Raw genomic sequence first — 24,900 nt, 5'->3', positions numbered from 1 at the left:
GTGAAAAATTCCAGTCCGTGCTAGCAGGAGAAGCCTCAGAGTAAAACATCACAGATCAGCAGAGTTACCAGTTACCAGATAAATCAGGATTAATGGGGACTCTGTTATGAGGTCCTTAGTGAAAAATGACAGCCCTCCCACTTTTGATAAAGGGCAGTAGTTTCTGTGACTCCATATCCATGGAAAAATGTAATAGTGTTAAACATGTGAAAGATAATAGCCCCACCACTTACCTAAGTGTTTATTTATAGTGTTTGAACATTTTTACATGTTTTGGTAATGTCACTTTTAATGGTCAACATGAGTTGTCAATCATCCTGATAATTATCAGGTAAATGGCCATTATCCATCTTTGACTCTATTATCTACGTGTTTTCTTACTAAGTAAGTCCTGGAGTTTCTTTCAGGCCTTACAAGAATGGTGTAACTCTTGGGAAAGAATATACAGCTGAGCAGTCCAGCACTGGAGCACAAGATGGCAAACACCTCCACGGCCACCATGTACTTCCCTCGTGTGCTCAGGTACGCCGGGATGAAAGAGATCCACACACTGACAAATACCAGCATACTGAAGGTGATCAGCTTGGCCTCGTTGAAGCTTCCGGGCAGGTTCCTTGAGAGAAAGGCCACCATAAAGCTGACTGTGGCCAGGAGGCCCATGTATCCTAGCATGCAGTAGAAGAAGATGGTGTCTCCTTCATTACACTCAAGGATTATCTTCTCATTGTAAGACTTCATGTTCAGTTCTGGGAATGGAGGAGACTTTGCTAGCCATAAAACACAGATTACAATTTGGATCAACGAACAGAAGAAAACTATACTAAATGGTGTTTTTGATCCCAGCCACCTCCTTGATGAGCTGTTGGGATTAGTGGCCTTAAAAGCAAGAACAACAAGAATTGTTTTTGCCAGAACAGAGGCCACACTGATGGAAAAAATTACCCCAAATATAGTCTGTCGCAGCATGCAGGTGAGCTTCGTAGGCCGGACAATGAGCATGAAGGAGCAAAGGAAGCAGAACATGAGGGTGATGAGGAGCAGGTAACTGAGACCCCGGTTGTTGGCTTTGACGATGGGAGTGTCTTTGTACTTGTTGAAGAGAAGCAGAAGAGAAGCAGTGATAAGGGTCATCCCTGATGCACAGATGGCCAGTGTTAGACCCAGGGGATCACCCACTGTTAGAAATTCAACCTGCTTTTGAACGCATCGATCATGTCTCTTATTGGACCACTGGGTTTCAACACATTTAAAGCATGTCACAGCATCTGTAAATGAAAAACAGATGTTTGCATAAAATCTATTTTCATTCCATATCACGAAGAAGTCTCTCACTTAAAATAGGTCCTTCGGGTTCAGCCTAAAAGAATCATTAAACATGTGTAGGTGAGACAACAATAGAGGCAAATTTCAAACAACATGAGACTGATAATGACAGCATGGGCTTTCTTATGCCCTGAAATCTAGACAGCTGAGTTATTGGCAAGTTCCTAAAACACAAACAGTACATCCCTAATTCAATGAGTGATTGCATTTTAGCACACCTCTTGACACATATAGCAAAGAGTTCACACCAAAGTCTTGAATGATCACTGAGTTCATTGCTTCCTCGCCAAGGTAACCTCATCAATGATTGGTGTCTGGCATGGAGATCCGTTAGGGGTATTTGTGCCAAGATCACAGGGATAGCTCCTTATTACATTTTCAGCTCATTTTTCATATGCTAATAGTCTACAATATTCTAGCATTCTCTATTAGTGTACTAAAAATAGAGCACACTTTTCTGTAACTGGACCTTTGGTGGCAGCTTTTATAAATAAAATAATTTCAAATGTATGTTGTGTGTGTGTGTGTGTGTGTGCGCGCAGGTGAAAATGTGTTTCTCCCTTTCTGCACTGAAACAATCAAAAAGAAAATGAAATTATGCAACTAAGCAGCACACACAAAAGTAGTTTATGTGCAGGGAGGGAGACCTTCGTGCACATAAACCATCTTCCCTCAACGTAGACACCCTTGAATTATGGTCCACGGGTGCCTTCGTTGGCACTAGGCTGCTAAGTTTAGCGCCAGCGCAGGGGGAAACACAGGGCTGCACCTTATTGTTGTAAATATGATGCAACCCTGCATTTCTTAAATGCTCCGCCACTTCATTATAAATATGTTCCAGAGTTTGTGATTCATTATTGGGAACTATGAATTGTAGGTCTCTGACTTTGAAGCCTGAACAGACTTGTGGAAATGATTACAGTTTTTCAATGAGGTAAACTTCCAGTGAGGAATTACTTGGACAATATTGTCTCACGCAAATAGACCTGCAAGCTATATACTGGCCAAATGATCAGCCCACCTTAGTATTCATTCTACTTCATCCTCTCCTGATTGGCAGTAAAATGGGACACCTAGAAAAGGTGACAATCTTTGGATCATCAACCCTTGTATTCTGATATTAAACTTATCAATCATACTTAATACAACCTGAATAATGATTAACAACACATCTTTTTCACAAGATCTGTGTGACTGTGAGCTGCTGTCTGAAGCTGAGGAAGCAGTGAGTGCAGAGGAAGGTTAACCCACCTGAGCCATTGCTGATCTCTCCCTGGGAGCAGGGGACACAGTCATAGCAGCACGAGGGCTCCCCCTCTCGCGACGCCTTCCTGTACCCAGGAGGACAACTCTCACTGCAGACAGAGCGTGGGACCTGGGGAGGGGAAGAAAAGAGAGCAGTGACCGGTCAGACACTGAGACCTGAGGATGAGAGAGAGGAAACATCAGAACATGGAAACTTAAAGTCAAACACCTTGAAAGTATAAATTAAAATACCTGTGAGGGAGAGAGGAGTGATCCCTACTCAGTGTAGGACTTGGATGAATTACTCACCACTTAGAAATTAACTTAAAAGTGGATTGAGGTGTAAAAAATGCAAATAAACCCTTGCTTAATTTTCCATAATACAATTGTAACTAGCAAAGTTACATACAGAGTAACTTCTTTACAGTGTGATCAATTCCGATCCTCACAATATGAGAAACCCTGAAACCATGAGAAATATCTAGCAAGGCAACACTGAGCTAAGGCCAAGAAGGTCTCACCCAAAAGGAAGGGCTGGTGATTGTTTATCGAACTTAAAAAATATTAGAATAGAAAAGGCGGAGTTTCCTACATTCTTCCCAAAGCCGCAGCAAGACTGTCAGAAATGTAGTTTTTAGATTGTATGGGATTAGGGTTGAATTGCAACTTGTTTCTCAAATGATTGAAGAGTGATTCTAGGGCACATTTTCCTAGCAGTACTCCCTTATGTAAATATTTCATCACACTGAAATGTAAAGGTGAATTTTTAAAAGTGCATTTTATCCTTAACAAAATGATTCCTAATTTCTCCAGTGGCAAATATTTTCTCTATATATATAAGTGTTTCTTTTACACCCTACTCAATTTTGAAATGTTTTTGTCCCAGTCCCATCCTGAAAATCTAGCTACCCTTTCCTTGTGCAAGAATACATTTGTATGCAGTTTCAAGGTAGGGAAATGCTTGCATTCCTTGCGGAATGCTCAGAGTCATATGTTTGAGTATGCTGGACATAAAATTTGCTCACACTGAGTTTTTCTATTCTGACATAATAGACCGCTCGGAAAAAGTTGATAAACAATGTACTCTGGAGACTGAAGAAAGGCAACTCTGATCCTATTACCTTACACGAACTGAGAGTCCTGAAAGCTAAGCACAAGAAACTAATCTGGCGCCTCAAAAAAGACACGAAGGAGGCTTTCTGGGCTAAAATTCTGCACAACATAAAAAACAACAACAGTGCCCGTTTTTTGTCAACACTTTCGCCCAACCCGTTAAATCAAGACATCAAATCTCATGTAACAGAAGAGGCTTGGACAACAGACTACAAACGAACTTTAATAAAGACTATGAGCTCAAACCGCACACCGTAACTCTCCCGCTTGACAGCGATGCTCTAACATCTTAATCACCATCAAACACAATTTTAGAACAGCCTCTCATCATCACAAGCGAACAAATCTGCAAAAGAATTTCACAGGGGAGACTAGGGAACACCAGGACCAAATGGGATCCCACCCACATTATTCAAACAAGACCCAGAATACAGGGCATCCGTATTAAAACCGACCTTTGAATCAATCCTGCGTACATCAACAATACCATCCTCATGGAGGGGTTTGATCATCTCCCCGGATCTATGACAGAATTTCGACAGACAGAATTTCGACCTACACAAATATCGGCGTAATTATATCGATAGCAAAAATATCGACGCCCTATGTACAACATGGTAAGTACCAAAATATCGAAAAAATAATATCGATGTTAAAAATATCGTTGTTAAATATATCGATTTTTTTCAAATTTAAAATAACATAAAAAATACTGTAAATAATACTTATTAATTACTTAAACATATTTAAATATATGTAATAATGGTAAAAAAATTAATAATACATATTTAATTTAAAAATAATAATTAAAAATCATATATAATATATACTTACTTAACAATAATTACTATTCCCACTCCAGTGGGTGCAACAGTAGGGAAAACTGACCCTAAACCCTAAAAATACCCCTTTACCCAAAAACCTAAAACTGACCCTGAACCCTAAAAATACCCCTTTACCCAAAAACTGAAAACTGACCCTGAACTCAAAAATACCCCTTTACCCAAAAACTGAAAACTGACCCTGAACCCTAAAAATACCCCTTTACCCAAAAACTAAAAACTGACCCTGAACCCTAAAAATACCCCTTTACCAAACAACTGAAAACTGACCCTGAACCCAAAAAATACCCCTTTACCCAAAAACTGAAAACTGACCCTGAACCCTAAAAATACCCCTTTACCCAAAAACTGAAAACTGACCCTGAACCCTAAAAATACCCCTTTACCCAAAAACTGAAAACTGACCCTGAACCCTAAAAATACCCCTTTACCCAAAAACTAAAAACTGACCCTGAACCCTAAAAATAACCCTTTACCCAAAAACTGAAAACTGACCCTGAACCCCAAAAATACCTCTTTACCCAAAATTAATTAATATTACAATTAAATTACTTCCCACCCTATTCCCCTATAAACCCACAACCCGCTCCAGTAGTAAAACATATAATTTAGTTAAAAATAAACATAAATTATCAATTAATTATTCTATTAATCAATTAAAATAATTCATTGCCAATTAATATTTAATAGCAAAAAAATAAATCATTAAAAAATAATTATTTAATTACAAATAAATTACTTCACACCCTATTCCCCTATAAACCCACAACCCGCTCCAGTAGTAAAACATATAATTTAATTAAAAAAATACATAAATTATCAATTAATTAATCAATTAATCAATTAAAATAATTCATTGCCAATTAATATTGAATTGAAAAATAAATTAATCATTGAAAAATAATTATTTAATTACAAATAAATTACTTCCCACCCTATTCCCCTACAAACCCACAACCCGCTCCAGTAGTAAAACATATAATTTACTTAAAAATATACATAAATTATTAATTAATTAATCAATTAATCAATTAAATTAATTCATTGCCAATTAATATTTAATTGCAAAATAAATTAATCATTACAAAATAATTATTTAATTACAAATAAATTACTTCCCACCCTATTCCCCTAAAAACCCACAACCCGCTCTGGTAGTAAAACATATTATTTACTTTTATATATTTTTTATTTATAAAAACATATTAAACACATATTATAACAATTAATTTAAATACTTAACTAAAATTTCTAACACATTAGTAAATCGAAATTACTTACATCGATATATATGCTATCGATATAAGTAATTTCGATATTACTTACCTTAGGGTCGATATTCTGGCCATCGATATTCTGGACATCGATATTCTGTCCCATCGATATTAGCAACTCGATATAAGTGTAAGTCGAAATTAAAAAATCGATATTTTGACTGTTTACCCATCTCCCCATCTATAAAAAAGACAAAAGGGATAATCCAAAAAACTACAGGTTGGTAGCTCTTCTTGACAACGAATCCAAATATCATGCAGGATTGCTTTTACAAGAATTAACATCATGGGCGACGGGAATTTCTGCAATCCCGATAAATCAAACAGGTTTTTGTAAGAACATGGGTACTACAACCAACATCATGAATCTCTAACTAATGATAGATGCTACACTTGCCATAAAATGGCCATCAACTATAGCTCAGCGTTCAACCATATAAACAGGAATTTATTGTGGCAAAAACTAAAAAAGCTGAATATTCCACCACTATTCTAAAACAGTAAGTCCTCTTGCACAGCAACACCTGGGTACAAGTAAAACAGGGCAAAGGAGACCAGCTAACAAGAAAGATCCCAACCAACAACGGACTAAAGCAAGGCTGCATGCTTGCTCTGCTACTCTTTAATTTTTTTATGGCAGAGCTTACAATCTTCCTTAATGGCAACAACTCGCACACCCCCAAAATAAGTGGCCTCGAGCTGTCTAACCTTTCCTACGCAGACAACCTGGTCCTCATAAGCCGGACACCAGTGGGTTTACAGCACCTGCTTGACACTACATTGCAGTACTCGGAGGAGAACAAACTTAGCATTAATAGAGAAAAAACTCTCTACTTGAATTGATGCAAAAAATAGTCTCAACCTCGTTGTCACATAGCGTCATGTAAACTGGAAGCCGTACAAAACTACAAGTACCTTGGAATCATTGTCGATGATAGAGGGAAGTACACAGCTCAACTTGAGGCCATTAAAAGAAGGGGATTAATGACCGCTGTGGCACTAAGAAACCTAAAGAACAAAATCTCTGGCCCAAATCTATTTCGCTTATTCAGAGTGATCCAGGCGAAGCTTATACCATTGATCAGCTTTGAAAGTGAAACTATGAGAGGGAGAGATGATAAAACTCTGGACCACACAATAACAGGAGAAATGTTTGGGCTACCAGGATATACTTCTCCTGCACAATTAAGGCTGGAGTTTGGGATGCAAAGGCAAGAGCTGGTCCGCAGAGGAGCCTTCACCCAGAGCTGGTTCAAAATTGAAGGCGGACCGCCGGACTCCCTAAACATGCTTCTGTGAAAAGAACTGAACACCAAGGGGGCATGCCCAGTCCAAATGTATCTGGACAATTCATTTAACCAGCTGGTTACTTGGCGGCCTTCTCATCCACCCCAAACACTGCTCTGCTGACGAGGGAAACTGTCCCGAAACCCGGGCCATGTCTCGGGTCCAGAGAACTTGGGGATTATGAGTAACTACTCGCACCAACTGTGGTGAACTACTTTTTACTCGTCCATCTACATGCACTACATGTACCAGAGTGCCAAGGGGCGACCCGGAAGAGAGGCTAGTGGTGTGCGATCCATCTTGGTTGCATTTAACCCGCTGGGTCTGCAGTAACTTGGGGAGGCACCAGCGACCATTGCCAGCTTTAAAAAATGGTAAATAACGTGATCAAAAAAGAATCACTCATACAGGACAAAGCCGCCCTGACAGAGCGTGCTCATGGCTGGTTTACCTTGCAGTCTTACAGCAAGGCAATTCCACAAGCCTTCCTCCTCACCAGCTTCTCCAGAGTAACAAAAGAGAAATTTTGGAAATCTCGCCTAGGCATACAACCATCTGCCTATCACATGCCACCTTGGCTTCATCCCTCGAAGCCACCAATTTGCCGACTCTGTGGGGAGAGGAAGAGGCTATAGTGCACTTACTGACCATATGCAAGGCCCTCAAACAGGAACAATGAACCTTGCTAAGGCCTGTCTTCAATAACAAATACATCTGAACCTGCAGACAAGCAGTGTTAGCATCCTTCTCTGGTGAGGAATTCTAAACTGTTGTCTGGTACAATCAGTCTGCAGAAACGATCATAAAAAGGCAGGCTACCCAGGCTGTGGACTGTACTACAACTGAATGTACCACGGTGCCTGCTCTGCTGCCCTAAACAGGAACTTAAGAACCATCAAGATTGGCATTTCATGCACTTTATTGACTGTGTTGCTGCCGCAAATGGGATCTTTAGTAATGTCAAGGATGTATATAATGCACCCTAAATGTTTTTCACTAGGTAGAAAAAGCCCTCTCCAACATTTTTCTCTAAGATGACCAATCCACCCATAACATCCAATGCATAACTTTACTGCAAGTCCCTGCATATACCACTATACTCAGCATCCAACAATCTCCAACGAAGACCATCACTTAATTAAGAGTCTCAGAAAAACTGTACTTTTAGCACACAGCACTATACCATTCCCTACAGTAAGATGCTAAAAAAACAGTACTTTCAGCACGCAGCACTTTACCCTGTTGCAAGTTAGACCGAATACTGACGCTTGTCGTCAATATCTAGAAGAAGTAGCCCCTGCTGCCAGCAAGCTGTACCCTTTATCTGCAAGAAGCATTCTTTCTAGCTCTGCCCCAACGCTGCCGGGCACCTTATGGTACCTCTCAGGGCACGCACTGCTCCACAGTTATATGCTATAGCGAGCTATAGCCACAGTTACCTAGCCTCAGCTGCCCCCAGCATTCCATGGCTTTGCGCACATCGCTTCACTTTATGCCCTGCATCCTGCACTTTACTCTACATCCCTAGCCTGCTCGATACTTCTTTTTTTGCTGTTTAACCATTTTTTATTGTGTTTTTACAATGATCTATTTTAAATTGTTAAAAAAACTAATTCTCATTGCATGATTGTAAAGGTTTTAATTAACTGTTCAACAAATTCAACTTCAACTGAAAGAGGCGAATGTAAATTTAGTGATTATGGTCAATGGAAGAAAGGACACAATCATGCAGCATAATTTTATACAATATTATTATCCATACTCAGCTCCTATTTCTCCTTCTTGAGAAACTTATTCCCTATTGACTCTTTCTTGAGTCATAGACCAGGTCATTTCACCTCCATTGGTGATCCAACATTACCCAGCACTACCACCACCTACAGCCACAACCTATGTGTGCCTTTCCTTGATAGGAGACATTTGGGACGTGTTCTATGGCACAGGATCAGCTCAATTGTTGCTTGTAGGAAGTACACTGTGCAGCAAGTCCAGTGGGCTTACAGAGGTAAAAGTAGCTAATGCTAACACTCTATTTCGTGGTAGTGTGGGTGAGAAGCTAGGCTTATCAGAGGGTAGTGCTAATCATTTGCAATGAATAGACACACTCAAGAATGTACTTTAAGAATATAATTTCCATGACTTTTATTAAAATCCAAATCCCAGAGAGGCAATAAATGATTGTATGTATATTTTTAAACCAAGAACGTTGTTCAAATTTAAGTACTGCTTTTCTTAAAAATTATTAAAGTTTGGAAGTAGTTCAAAATTGTATCAATTATGCACAATGTATTCCTGTGGAAGGAAAAAGCAGAAATGCATGGAAAATCATTCTGTTGGTTCTAGGGGTTCACCTTCATGTCATTGCAGGCCGAGGCTCAAAGTCCCAGAATTTGACCAAGAGCAAGGTGCGGAAGGCATTGATACCTGATATACTACAAAGCAGGGTGGCCACCTAAAAACAGGATGCACAGGGGGATTTTCAGGCAAGTTTGAGGGTTCAGGTCACAAGCTCCTCAGGAGCTCAGACAGTCGATCTGGGTGCAGGGGATCCGGTACCCTGGGGATTGGTGTGGCATCGTTCCAGTGGGTCTTGGTGGCGACACAGATCTGACCCTCCAGAGCATGAGTATATTCCTGGGTAGTTGCAGTGCTTATCTGGTTAGGAAATTGCAATTCAGTAATTTAGACTCTGTGACTTTAATGCCTGGGGTCTGCAGGGGAGTAGCCCCTCTACTCCAAAGGTAGTTCATAGGCAATTAGCAAATATCTGACTATCTTCTCGGGTTCTTAGAGTCCACGGTGCAGCAGAATGAGATAGTTCACCATGATTGTCAAGTCTTGAAGCTGCAGGCAGTGTTTCATGCCAAAGTTCCCCTGCAGCCCTCTTTTGTCTGTATCTTCTTTAGGTCAGTTGGTTCTGAAGTGCTGGTTTGAGGGATGCCACCTTAATTCTAAATGTAGGGGCATTAAAGGGAGTGGAAGGTAGTAGCCAATGGGCTACCTACCTTTAGGGTGACAACACTGTCTATGACGATTTCCTGTGGGAAATGGGCACAACCCTGACCCTTGTTGGCTAATTCTCTCTAACACAGGATGGAAGAAAATAAAATGTGGGGTTCGCATCACCTTTTCCACCATTGGGGTGATGCTGCCTGAATGTGGGCGCACCTCCTAATCTAACTAATTGTCCCCACTGTCCTCCTACCAAAATTGGGGTCTGGACATAGGGGTTTGCATCTTCCACTAGCTGGAGAGGCCTGCGTTACACTTCAAAGGGTGCACCGCCTTTGAAGATTCCTGCCCTGGAATGCCATTCCAGCATGGAGGAGATGTGAAGCATCTCTGCCCGGAGCAGGCAATGTTATCGGCCCCTGAGAGTGAAGGTTCTCACCCCATGAGGTCAGAAACATGTCTAGTGGTGGTAGCCTGGCTCAAACCAGTTGTTGACCCCACTAGTAGTTGGTAAGAATTCATGGGACACCTCTAAGGTACCCTCTGTGCGCATTTATTAAAAATCCAACACTGGCATCAGTGTTTTGTTTTTTTAAAGATGAGAGGTTTGAAAGCATATTATCTCTGGGTACAGTGAAGCTGGGAACTCATAATGACAGGTTTAAAGCCAGTCTACCCCCTATGGCTTCTCTTTGCACTTACAATATCTAAGAATGGGTTTTGCAGGGTCAATCTTCTCAGGCAGATATGATGACCACACACGATACAGTGTACCCTGCCTTAGGGCTGGAACGCCTGCAGTATGGCAGATTTACCTTTCCCTCATGCAGTGTCCATAGGCATGGCGCATAGGAATGTGTGCCATGTCGACTCTTCACTTTTGTCTGCACCAAGACACACAGCCTGGATTGGCAGTTTGCATGGTCTTGGTGAGGGGTCCCTAGAGTGGCACAATTTGCACTGCAGCCCTAGAGGACCCTCTCCAGTCCTAATACCCTAGGTATCAGGGGTACCACTTACTAGGGACTAACATGGGGGCTTAAATTGTGCCAATTGGGGAACAACGGTAGAGTTTTGGGAAAGAGCTCTGGCACTGGAGACCTGGTTAGCAGGGACCCAATGTTCTTTCAGTCAAAATCACATAACATTCCTCGCAAAAGCGGGGACTAACCATGTCAAAAATAGGCACTTTCCTACACGAATCCCACAAACAAAAGAGGATGAAATTAACCTTTCCCTAGAGAGTTTTAATCTTTTTAGTGGAAGAACAAGGAAAGACCATCTGCATTGGAATGGTCAGCACCAGGCTGTATTCCACTATAATGTCCATTCCATGTAGAGATATCGACCATCTTAACAGGTTGGAGGTTCCTCCTTCCATTTGCATCCACCATCCGGGAGGCCTGTAGTCTGTTTGAACAGGGAAGAAAGAGAAAAAACAATTGCCTCAGTTTCTTCAGGGACCAAACAAAGCAAAGGCATCCCTCTCAAAGGCACTTCAATGCTGCTCTCTGAGGGCTAACTTCCTGCTAATGAAAGCAACTGGGTGGTTATGGCCTTCATCATTGTTCTGGGATAGGACCACTCCTATCTCATGTTCAGAGGCATCTGTCTGCACTATGAACTGCCTGGTGTAATCTGGAGCTTCCAGAATGGGTCTTAAGTACATTGCTTTTTTCAGGGTGTTAAAAGTATTTTATCTTTATGTATTGTTTAATCCAAATGGCATCGGAGTAAACTGGTAAGGCCCATCTGGGGCTGCAAATGCTGATTCCTCTTTTGCTTCACAGGTCTTAGCTCGCTGCCAGTTATCTGATATGCGATCTAAGATATTTGGCTACCCTAACCTGTCAATTAGCTCATCAGCCCTAGGAATTGGATGTGCATAAGTTTTGGATACAGCATTGAGGCCCCTACAGTCCACACCAAACCTCATCTATTTATGTCAACCCTGGGTGCAAGGTTTGGGGACTAAGACAACTGGGATTGTTCAGGGGCTCCCAGAAGCTTCAATGGCTCCCAATTCCAGCATCATGCTTACTTCAGCTTTGATGCTCTCCTTAACATGATCACACTGCCTGTAGGTTTTGTTTTTGAAAGGTAGGCTGTAACCAGTGTCCACATCATGTGCATACCAGTTAATTTGACAAGGAGTCAAGGAGAAGAGCTGAGCAATCCGATTTTATACTTTCCTGCAATCAGTCTGCTGTTGGGTAGTGAGTGTGTTTGATAAGACCACTCCTTCCACTGACCATGCTTTAGGTTTGTGTGAGAGGATGTCAGGTATATGTTCACTCTCTGCTTTCTGATCCTCATCTGTGACTATCAGCATAGTCACTTCGGCCCTGTCATGGTAGGGTTTAAGGCAGTTGAAATGGATGACCCTCTTGGGGTTTTTGCAAGATAGGTGACCTTCACTTTTCTTTCTAGGATAGGGTAGGGTTCAGTACATTTGCTCTGGAGAGCCCTAAGTTTCACAAGCTCAAAAACCCACGCCTTCTGACCTGGTTGGAACTCCACCATGGCAGCCCTTTGGTCATACCAAAGCTTCTGGAGCAATTGGCTGGCCTCAATGTTCTTGTTTTTTTTCATGTATTCGGCCATTCTGGATCAAAGGCCAAGCACATACTCCACAATGTCCTGTTTAGGCTATTTGAGAGTCCTCTCCCATCCTTCTTTCACAAGACACAATGGTTGTCTTACAAAACAAACATAAGTTTCAGGATGACCAAACAGATGTTAAAAGGGGGGACAAACATACTCCTCTTTGTGACACCTCTCGGTAAGAGAAAAGCATGCATGGCAGTAAGGTATCTAATCTCCTTCTGTGTTTTTCGGGGAGTACAGCAATCATACCTTTCAACAAGCCCATTTGTCTGTGGATGATGTGGGGTAGTGAACTTGCAGGTCACTCCGTTTTCAGCTCACATTTGTTTCAGGTAACAAGACATGAAGTTTGTCCCTCTTTCTGATACCATCTCTTTGGGAAAGCCCACTCTGCTAAAGATGCCAACAGGGCCCTAACCACTGCAGGTGCATTTGTTAGGGGAATTGCTTCAGGATACCTGGTAGCATGATCCACTACTACCAGTATAAATCTGTTTTCTGAGGCTGTTTGAGGGTCAAAGGGACTGGCAATGTCAATGCATACCCTTTCAGAGGAAACCCCACCACTGGCTCACCTGCAATCCCATCTGGAGACTTATCACTGCATTTACTACTGGAACACTAAAGGCATTATTTTTGTTTTTACAGCTAAGTTATGCAGTTCAGTGTCCAAGAGCCTTTCACTCCAAAGTCAAACAGTCAATCTACAACCCAGCAGAGGCCCACAGAATGGCTAAGCAAGAAAATACCTACTCTCTAAGAGTGAACATAGAACATAGAAATCATCTTTACTAAAAGATGCATTTCTACATTCTGAGTTCAGGCATGCTAAACTCCATTTCTATATCTTGTCCCAATGAGAAGATATATTCTACAAATGTTGCATAGTATTCCCTATTCTATGTAAATGAATTACACTGTAGTTCACTATCAGGACATGTCCTACCTTTCACATACACTACACCCTGCACATAGGGGGGCCTCGGGCCTACCTTAAGGGTGACTCAATTGCACTTGAGTGTTAACTCAAGGTCACGTTTGATTCACAAATTCACTCACATCTGCTATGTTTATTCTTCATGTTTATTATTTACCTTTTTTGATCTTTTCTCTGGGCTTTCTCACACTCACTTCAAGATGGCTGCCATAGTGAGTCCGTCTTTTATTTTTACCACATTGTCACCTTTATGGACATCCCCGATTATGCCATTCAATTGTATTTTTTCATATTTTAATTCACACCGTCCTACATTCAGTTTCATTCAAGCAGACTTGCACGTAAATCACCAGCGTGATCACACTAAGAACTTCATCTAGTGTTTGACAGTCCGTCTTCGAAATTTGTTATCACAATACCAACACGCCCCCCCTTTATTTACCACACACTTACGCATTTACGGTTAACTACCTGAGCACGGCTGCGGCCATGAGCCTCCCGTTACATTGTGATCCTCCGGTAAGACTTATTGCCCACAAATTAAGACCACTCGCTTTCTCATAGCAGAAAAGGCCACTTTATTCAGGATATGTATATTCATAAATTTCCCAACAGATCATCAAACATGTAAATTTGGCAGTTAAACCGAAACCATTTCTTTATTTATTTATTTCATTTCATTATAAATGTATACTTTATACCGAAACCATCAATAATCTCTTTTCTTGTATTGAACTCATCATAACTTCCCCAACATTTTCTTTCCATTTTTTCCCTCCATTTTTCTGTATCATTCCCCCTATCTAACTAATAACTGGAGGAGCCCGCTCTAGACTCCTCCTCCCTGGGAATTTTATGCCACCCAGGAAAACCAAGGAGTTTTCCTGGCCCCCACCCAAACAAAAACCGACTTCCTTCATAGTCTCGAATTGCACCATAGATTTACCTGTAGTTCTTGTGCTAGCATGTCTCCGAGTTCCACCAAATAGTATGCCATGCCTAATTGAGACAAATGGACTCCGTCATCCCGAAAAAGATGACTCTCGCTACTCGAGATGTTCTCATGTTGCAAAACCCCAATCTTCATCACTTTACAAAATACCCTCATAGCCTTGTTTAGTTTCCGTCTGGCCTTCTCAACTGCTGTATGAGACCTGGCCTGTCGCCAAGATTGTCTGTATATGAACTCTGTCCAAAACAAGCGAGTGGTCGGCCAATTCATTCTCACCACCGTCAAATCAAGTTGCATCTGTTTGATGAGCGCCAGTCCTGACATCTTAACCAAATCATTCTCACCTACATGAATGATAAGTTGGTCCGGACAACCTCGCATGTGAAACATCTGAGTTAATGTTGGAAATAGATAATTCTACTTCATGCCTCCTTTACCCTTCCATACTACTTAGTGCTGCGCACTAGGGATACCCAGTGATCGTCCATAGATCTGCTTCTCTGCAAACAGGGCTGCCCACTTTACAAACGAATGGCCTACTATCCAGGTCTGCCGTTTAAACTTCAAATTTGCACCCCGCACAGTACCTGAAATGAAACGAGAATTAGACCAACACACCCCAACGAGGTAGCCAAACAGCAAAGTCATTTGCGCACATAACGTTTGTAACAGTTAGACTTCCATCTGCCAATGTGTTTTAGTACATCCAGACCCAAACCCAACCTGCCGGCCTCCGTTGCCGCCCCTATACGAAAAGAGTGTGTGGCAAAAAGGTTCGGATTTTCCCCCAAGCATGTCAGAGCCCTTCGCAAAACCGCAAAAAATTGTGAACTAGTAATCTTTTCCCCAGATGCATGAATGAAAATATGTCCTGTTGTAAACGATTCCCTGGATATAAAACGCACCCACTCCTGCACAGGGCAACAGTCTGCCTTCCCACTACTATTCAGAAAGACCCACGTACCTCAGCCTAGCTGATCGGTTTTAGACTTCCTCACCCATATCCCCAATCTATTGTCTCTTAAGGAAATTTCTGCACTAGATAAACCTCTGTCACTTCCCACACCCAACACCTCAGAGACCCTGAAAGCCCCAAAGAACATCCAAATCATAGCTAACCTAAAAGGCCCAACCTCCCAAAGATCATAACAAAACGAACGCAACTGTTCTAATAACTTCTGCAACAAATCAAATTTGAAAGGAGCTTGTGGCCGCTGTAAACCAAGTGACCCCCTTTGCAAACCCCTCAACATTTTCTTCACTAGCTGGTCATCGACCGGGTCAAAACCCCACAACAATTGACCATAGAAAGATAAACCAGCCAATTTACCTGCAATTGTGGTGTGAGACAAACCTTTATCAATGAGAGTCAAAACAAAATCGCAAATACTACCTTTGACCATCCCAACTGACTCTGATCCACCCACACTCTGTTTGTAATGTAAAAACTCCTGCCATGCTTGCACATAACTTTTCCTAGTCGAAGGGGCAATGGACTGCTCGACTAGCTGAACAATCCTCATTCCCCCAGGGCCCAAAGGTCTTGTGGCACTTCTGTTTTGTGGAGATCCGCCCCAGGCGCCAATTCGCGGAACTTCTGCCACTGAAATCGGGAAAGAGCATCAGCAATGCAATAATTAACCCCTGGGACATGTCTAGCTCTGAACATCATGTTGAATCATAAACTTAACAGCATGAAAATTCTCAGCAATTGTAAAACTCTAACATCTTTCGCCTTCTGGTGATTGATCAAGTTCACCACTGTCATGTTATCGACATTAAATAACACCGACCTGTTCTAAAATTCTTGGCCCCACACTAGTAATGCCACAATCAGGGGAAACAGCTCTAGAAAAGCAATGCTTCTTCCATGCTTCTTCCAATGGTCTGGCCAAATCTCCGCGCACCACCTCCCTTCCCAAAAGATACCAAAACCACTGGATCCCGCAGCATCAGAATATATTTGCACTTGCCAAACAAACTTGTCATCCACAAATCGTAAAGGAATGCCATTGAAATCATCCAGAAAACACAACCACACTCGCAAATCTTCTTTGATACTCTTTGTCACTCGAACTCTGTGATGCGGGAGATATGCACCAGATAAAGCCATGCCTAGACATCTGCAAAACGTCCTGCCCGCCCTCACTACTCGACATGCGAAGTTCAAATAACCCAACAATCGCTGCACCTGCCTCACCTCTATGTTATTTGAGCTCAGAACTGTGAGGAGAAAAGCCTTAATCTCGCAATTTTTACTCTGTGGAAGGCGTGCTGTCATTTGTGAAGTATCTAATTCAATGCCCAGAAAAGTGATGACCGTACCAGGGCCTTCAGTCTTGTCTGGCGCTAAAGGGACCCCCAGAACCTCAGCAAGCCTCTGGAATTACGTCAGTGCTTTTCTACATTGTCCTGTGTTCGCCTTTCCTATGAACAGGAAGTCATCCAAGTAATGACAACTAACACCCTCTGTACACATCTGAGAAAAGATCCATCGTATGAATGTGCTGAACATTTCAAAGGGCGCACAAGAGGTCGCACAGCCCATTGGCAACACCCTGTCAACAAAATAATGTCCTTGGAAGAACATCCCCAATAATTCAAAATCAGTAGGGTAAATTGGCATCAAACGGAAAGCAGATTGAATATCACATTTCGCCTTTTCAGCTCCTGTCCCCACCTTTATCACTAGTTCCATAGCTTCATCCACTGTTGTGTAAGAGACCGACGTGTCTAACTCAGATATAAAATCATTTATAGATCCCCCTTCCGGCCAGGATAGATGCTGAATCATACGATATTCGCCAACAGCTTTCTTGGGAATGACTCCAATAGGGGGCACAATCAAATTCGGTAAAGGACAATGTTTGAAAGGGCCCACTATTCTACCTGCTTCAATTTCAGCATCCACCTCCGGCATTTCCCTAGCCGAACGCAGGTGGTCAGCCCACCTCTGATGTCGTGGCCCCTGATATCCCAGTTTGAAACCTTCCCGAAACCCCCAGAACAAACGAGATGCTGACTCAGTATCGTGATATTTATTCAACCAAGGCACCAAACTATTAAGTTTAATTGGAGTAGGCGCCTTTTGGTAAAGTAGGGAAAGGTGCGTCTCTACCTCTCGCTGCCCACCCAACCTGCTCTGGAAATCTCTGGTGATCACCGACTCTGTGCCCACTGAAACCCCCCGCTGAGGAATTACAGTGCGTGAGCGGATGACGCCCCCCACAATGTGAGCAGTCGTGCTTGAAACGGCACAATGGTCTGTTGCACATTCCGCTGTTGTAATTCCAACAGGCTCCTGTACCTGACGAAAAACTTCTTCCCCATGTACCCGCTCCAGAGTGAGCGGGATGCCATAAAAAGGGCCGGTAGGGTACTGGCAAGCCACTAGCCATGTTTGTCGTAGCCGCTGGATGCGATGTGGACATCCATTGAAGCCAAAGCTCCGAATCTACGTCACCCCAAGACTTCTCCACACAAAGACTAATACGGGCTCGAAACTCCTCGTCATAGTTAAGCCAGGTGTATCCCCCGAAATGTAACTGTGCCTTCCTAACTATGTCCATGTATTTGTACAGAGCGACCGACCTTTCCGGATACTTTTCGCAATAAATGCTTGCGTAAATCAGAAAGGCCGAAGTCTAGTTCTCAATCGTACGAGGCAACCTGGGACGTCGCACTAACTCCCATTCCTCCTCTTTCGAACCCTCTTTGGCCTGACATCTCTGTGCAGCAACTTAAATATGTTCACGAACTCGTGAATCCATATCCGCTGCTTAGTCTTGTCCGACAAGTGGGACCCCAACGGCATCGCTAAACCCATATAAGGAAGCCGCTGCCTAACATTAACAGCTACCCTCTGCTCCGATGCCGCCTCTAAAGCCTTCCCTCCCGTTATAACCTGTAACTCCTGAGGTAAAACTCTTGTATTTAATGCATTAATCGGAAACAGCGTACCAGAAACCATCGAAGTACCTGGCGCAACCTTTCTCCCGCTTTCCCCTCCCCCAACAACTTTCACCACAGGTAGCTCTCTAATATTCGCCCTGTCATCTCTTCTGTCATCCCACACCGCCCACCATTGCTGCTGCAATTCGGTCGGAGACATCCGCTCTTGATAGTCTCGTGGGGTCACATTCACCACAGAAGAGTCCGCACTTGACCTCTGAAACAACAAAGAAGAATTTGTTGCCCCCCCAACCTTGCCCCCTGTCCCCACCTTACCCACTACACTCTGTTTGGAATGGACACCCTTTTTGCCTTTCTTTGACGTTCTAACCTGACCCCCTGCCGTCTGACTAAAATCACCCCTCACGTGAACTCCACCACTAGTCCCTGGGCAAACTCCATCCCCCACTCCCCCATCCAAATTCGACCAAAGCAGATCAGAACTCCGCTCCTGAGACCTGTCTGATCGCAAAAAAATCAACTCTGGATTCGCTGGAGTATACGTTACCAAGCTCGGCAGTATACCGTGACACGGTAGGGGCAGCCGCCTGAACAGCTGGCGCGTTCCGAAAACTAACCAACTGCGCCTCAGCCATGTCGCGTGGTACTCGTGAGGTATTAACAACCTCCACGGACGTATGACGCAGAACTGGATTGTCAGTGAACACGGGGCGCTCGACCCAATGCGACTGACCGTCTCCTCTTCCAACCTGTGCACACTCTTTGTGAGGTGCTTCATATGGTGAAGGGCGGGCCCGTGGAAACAAGTATTGTGTGTCCCACCGCCTGGCCCTCCGCTCTGCGAGCAATGTTTCATGTCCTTGTTCCTTTTCAAAATCTTCTTCCTTGTCAGTACCCCCATAAGACTCATCCCCTCCCTCAGAATCGCTCACATCCTGTGTCTCTTGAAACGCTACGACTGACTGAAGTACCTGAGGACCCACATCTAAAGCCGAGGGCAGCTCTCGTGCGCCAGAATCAATAGTTCCAGTCAGCATAGAACTATTCTGAGGTAATTGTAAAGGAACCCTGCGGGAGGGGGGGCATGTGTGTGCTGCGTATCATAAACAACTTCGTCATCGCTGTCACTAGAATAAGCCACCAACGAACCCGTCCCCCATCTCATGATGAACTGCTGACTGGCAATGGTTTGTCTATTTTCCCCACACGTTGCATCACCGACAGGAATACAATTTACTTGATGATGAGGTAATGGAAATCCCTGCCCACCCAAACTGTCCTGAGTAAGGGCCACCTTCTTCACTGTCTTTTCTTTCCCTTTTCTCTTCAGGGCCGCCTGTGTACCCTTCTTTGCGACTCCCGGAGGATTTCCCGCCACTAGCATATTTACCTCAGCGGCTTTCGGTCCGTTGTCGAAATCGCTCACTGGCTTCTGACGTGTGAGGGAAGATGCTCTTCGGACTGTCACGACCTTACTCATCTCACCAGGATGCAAAGACGCCTCCAAACCCGCACTCAATGAAAGGGCGCGCCTGTTTCGTTTTCTGACAGAAGCCGGTTGACAGGCTTCAATGGCATACTTCACTCCTTTCGCCGCTTGTCTCTGTGGTGGACGCCTCGGAGGAAGCATTTCGTCGAGCGCTGCTTGTGTCAGCATGTCTTCTCTGCCTTCTTGTTGTATCAACCTCAACGCCGCCACCAGCTGTTCACTCATCTCCATGTTGAGAAAGGAAACTTTCTCTGACTAAACTATCCTTCGCTCGTATATCACTAAAGTGATTAACAGCCTGAATCTCAGGATTTCGCTAAAGAAAGAATAAACCCCTTCTCTAACTACCTGCGCCTATTCTCCTCAGAAACTACGCACTGACACCTGCCCTGACGCTCCCTCTATATCACGCTCCTGGGCCCTACCATTATGCGCGAAATCTGCAGGGGGAGACGCCTCGCGCCGCTCACCCCTGCGGAGCCATTTCACCTTTTCGTTTATGTCAGCTGTTTACCTATATACGCGGTCAAAACTTACTGATTAACTCGCGCATGACCCGAACGTAGTTTTAGAAACTGTCACTTTGAAGATAGGCTCGTTTACACGTTGCCATGTTAGCACTCTTGTTAGCGGGCGAATTACGGTATGCTCCTGCACCCTCCACCCACATTTTTAATCATGTTCACCATTTTCCTCTTTCACAAATTGGACTCGACCATAAGTACTTTTCTGGGCACATTTCTTTTGATTGAGTTCACTCGACCCATCTACTTTGTTAACATCGTTAGTCCCGGCCACTCCACAACGTATTTGCACTTTTTCATCCAAGGTTGCACCAGGGTACACATCCCATCTGTAAACCATCTCGGTGAAGCAAGCACCATTTAATCCACATCCTTAGATGCATATTTCCCCAAGAACCTTATTACATGTTTGTGTGGTTGAGCCCCCTTCCTGAACGCATATGTCTTTGTTTCCAGATTGCAAAAAAGTGTCCTAGCGAAGGGCACCAGTCCCGAAAAAAAGAAAAAAAAAAGGACCCACTCGGATGAATTGGAATTTGTATTAATGAAAACATATCTTTAATGGATTAAGTCTTGATGACTGAAATTTGAGACTAATCAAATAAACCTTCTGTTGAATTTTGAAGAACATTTGTTGTTGTTTATATTGGAATCACATAAAAGCTGAACATTTATGAGACACCGTCTCTTACAGGAGTGGCACATAGGACAAGTGTAGTCTAGTTCGACAATTCACCTTATTTCTTTCTCACATTTACACATTTACATTTACAATTTATATTCAAATGAAACAAAAGCATGGCATCACATGGGCATAGAGAATGGAGTATACAAATGGCATAAAAGAAGCCATGCCATAAGGACATCTTTTGTGATTGGCACCCAGGGGCAGATTCACAGAACTAATCTGAGATAAAATCCTAAACGTACTACTTTTGGTATTCACAGAAGGCAGTTAGTAGTAGTAAAGTTAGAAGTCCTAACTTTACTATTACTAAATGCCTTCTGTGAATACCAAAAGTAGTAAGTTGAGGATTTTATCTCAGGTTAGTTCTGTGAATATGCCCCCCAGTGCTTACCAACATTTAGCCAGTTTACAGACACGCACCATCTTAAGGGGTAACATAAGTGATTGTCAGACGATGGTCACCCACTTGATTTTGTGCACCTTTCACCTTTGGTTTTATTTTAGCACATTTCTGGCAGCACGAATCACATGATTTAACACACAGGCTGTAATTCCCCAGGCATACAACAGTGCTCATTCATTCACAATTGGGTTTGTTAGTGGTTCATGTTTCACTTTCAGGCACCACAACAGCATGAATGGTCTTTTTTAGCACAATATTTAAGATTAAATAGTGTAATGTAGCTGGGTTTTAGTGATTGTATTTTTCTGTGGTTTTGGGTGTGAGTTGGTGTTAGACATATTTGGTAACAGAAGTGAGCTCCCAGAAACAGTGTTTTTTGGTTGTCATAGAGGGTCATTTTGTTGTTATAATACCTTTCACTTAAGGCAAGAGTTTTATAGATATTGCTGAGTAGACAGAACATGACAGACACTATATATTCTTTCAGTGTTTCCTTGATAAATGTCACATTATTCATTTTGAACAGCCTGAAATGCATCCAAGCACAGTATGGAATCTTGTTGTTGCACGTCCGGATACAAGAAAGCTAAAATATCTTTAATGGATTGTGTTGATTGCTTTGAATACCTGGATTCATTAACGAAAACAAAAAACGTCAAGTCTTCTCAAACTGCACTACACATTCAAAAAGTTACTTTTGTTTCTTACATTTGGATTCTTTTTGGATGGGGTCCCCCCAAGGTGAGTGTCAGAAAATCTGTAAACTGGTTAGCAACGCATCATCTATTACAACTACTGCTATGGCACTTCGGAACACAGCAATAAGACATTTCTTTCGAAAGATTATTTAGATTTGTGGTGCTACTGCTTTTATACATGTCTGTACATAAACCAATGATCTCACCTGAGAAGACCCATCGCTCCACAGGATGGCGGTAGAGTTTACGATGATGTCTTCACCTTCTCGTGCAGTTGGGTCCAACTTTCCTACTTTCACAAGCTTGAATCCCTCTTCTTGAGATATCTGCACATTCAGTATGTCGCTGGTTGCAGGGGCATCTCCATTGGCATCAAAGAAAATTTCAGTTCCAGTGTTGGTCTTAAAGTGCAGATTTTTCAGATAGTGAAGGATCTGGTGATGAAGAACATTATAACAAAGCAATCTATATAATTATATAATCTAAAAATATCCTTCCAAAAATTTAAACAAACACCTTTAGCGCAAATATAGATGTATTGCTTAATTGATGTAACACAAGAGTAAAAAACGTTTTAATATATTTTATAGAATCAAATTATTTGAAGATTATTCAAAACCAAATGTATGTCGTGCCGGCAAATAGGACCATCTTGCCAAATTACCAGACCAATGTTTATAAACAAACCATAATTTACAGGGAAGAAAGGAGGGCCTCCTTGAGGGCCTAATACCGTAGGCCCCCAAGGATGCCCTTGTGGTCTAACTACCTCTTTAGTTACCCCCAGTAACGCCAAAACAGTGGGTTTGCTGGGAGGTTTTCAGTGACTACGTCCCCTTTCTCCACCACTCTGCAAACGCGCCTCCTAGCGTGCTCCTTTTTAGGGAATGAAGTCCACTTTGCTCTTGAGGGTTCTTGGGGGTCAACTACTCCTCCTGTTACCTCAAATAAGTACCACACAGTTGGATTGCTAAGAGGTTGTCAGAGTCCATGCCCCCTTTCTCTACCACGCTACAACCGAGCCTCCTGGTGCACTACTGGTTGGAGGAAGAAGTCCGCTTTAGTGCTGATATATTCAAAGTAGGGAAATGTAGGCAAGTCTGGCACAATCCAGATCTCACTGTGACTGTGCCAGTGCCTGTGACTGTGACTACAGGGCAACGTCAAAGTTTAGGATTGTAGACAGTTCAAGTGGTTAAAGCAGGAAGAGAGGAGTATGCTTATGTCTCCCTGCATGCCGCTGTACCTGAGGGCATTGACTTCCTGGCCAAATGACCTCTCATGCCGGAAAAAGCCCCCACCACCCCAACTCCCCGACGAGATGCAGCCTCACCTGAAAATGGGTATCCGGCCTAATGCCGCTTCTATGGTGTGTCAGAGAGTGCAGACCTTGCTTCTCTGTTTGTGCAGAGCTTTCTTCTCTGTTTGTGCAGAACTTGCTCCTCTGTTTGTGCAGAGCTTGCTTCTCTGTTTGTGCAGAGCCTGCTTCTCTGTTTGTGCAGAGCTTGCTTCTCTGTTTGTGCGGAGCTTGCTTCTCTGTTTGTGCAGAGCTTGCTTCTCTGTTTGTGCAGAGCTTGCTCCTCTGTTTGTGCAGAGCTTGCTTCTCTGTTTGTGCGGAGCTTGCTTCTATGTCTGTACAGAACTTTCTTCTCTGTTTGTGCAGAGCTTGCTTCTATGTCTGTGCAGAGCTTGCTTCTCAGTTTGTGCGGAGCTTGCTTCTATGTCTGTGCAGAGCTTGCTACTCTGTTTGTGCGGAGCTTGCTTCCATGTCTGTGCAGAGCTTGCTTCTCTGTTTGTACATAGCTTGCTTCTCTGTTTGTGCAGAGCTTGCTTCTCTGTTTGTGCAGAGCTTGCTTCTCTGTTTGTGCAGAGCTTGCTTCTCTGTTTGTGCTGAGCTTGCTTCCATGTCTGTGCAGAGCTTGCTTCGCTGTTTGTGCAGAGCTTGCTTATATGTTTGTGCAGAGCTTGCTTCTCTGTTTCTGCAGAGCTTGCTTCTCTGTTTGTGCAGAGCTTGCTTCTCTGTTTGTGCAGAGCTTGCTTCCCTGTTTGTGCAGAGCTTGCTTCTCTGTTTGTGCAGAGCTTGCTTCTCTGTTTGTGCAGAGCTTGCTTCACTGTTTGTGCGGAGCTTGCTTCTCTGTTTGTGCAGAGCTTGCTTTTCTGTTTGTGCAGAGCTTGCCTCTCTGTTTAGCAGATCTTGCTTCGCTGTTTGTGCAGAGCTTGCTTCTATGTTTGTGCAGAGCTTGCTTCTCTGTTTCTGCAGAGCTTGCTTCTCTGTTTCTGCAGAGCTTGCTTCTCTGTTTGTGCAGAGCTTGTTTCTCTGTTTGTGCAGAGCTTGCTTCTATGTCTGTGCAGAGCTTGCTTCTCTGTTTGTGCAGAGCTTGTTTCTCTGTTTTTGCAGAGCTTGCTTCTATGTCTGTGCAGAGCTCGTTTCTCTGTTTGTGCAGAGCTTGCTTCTATGTCTGTGCAGAGCTTGCTTCTCAGTTTGTGCAGAGCTTGTTTCTCTGTGTGTGCAGAGCTTGCTTCTATGTCTGTGCAGAGCTTGCTTCTCTGTTTGTGCAGAGCTTGCTTCTCTGTTTGTGCAGAGCTTGTTTCTCTGTTTGTGCAGAGCTTGCTTCTATGTCTGTGCAGAGCTTGCTTCTCTGTTTGTGCAGAGT

The 24,900-nt window shown here is 43.1% G+C and overlaps 1 protein-coding gene across 1 annotated transcript in view; it reads right to left on the bottom strand.

Moving 5' to 3' along the window:
* Nucleotides 1-342: 342 nt before the first annotated feature.
* Nucleotides 343-24,900, bottom strand: part of LOC147693313 (extracellular calcium-sensing receptor-like) — a 95,896-nt gene continuing 71,338 nt past the window's right edge. The window contains exons 4-6 of the mRNA XM_086935924.1: nucleotides 22,453-22,680; nucleotides 2,575-2,698; nucleotides 343-1,265 (exon numbers count right to left, since the gene is read on the bottom strand). Coding sequence (XP_086792050.1) covers nucleotides 343-1,265; nucleotides 2,575-2,698; nucleotides 22,453-22,680 — 1,275 coding nt within the window. The remainder of the gene's footprint in view (nucleotides 1,266-2,574; nucleotides 2,699-22,452; nucleotides 22,681-24,900) is intronic.

This window comes from Lissotriton vulgaris, chromosome 8 (genome assembly GCF_964263255.1).
Source record: "Lissotriton vulgaris chromosome 8, aLisVul1.2, whole genome shotgun sequence".
NCBI classification, from domain to species: Eukaryota; Metazoa; Chordata; class Amphibia; order Caudata; family Salamandridae; genus Lissotriton; species Lissotriton vulgaris.
The sequence above is the reverse complement of the archived record's forward strand: the minus strand, read 5'-3'. Positions and strand labels throughout refer to the sequence as shown.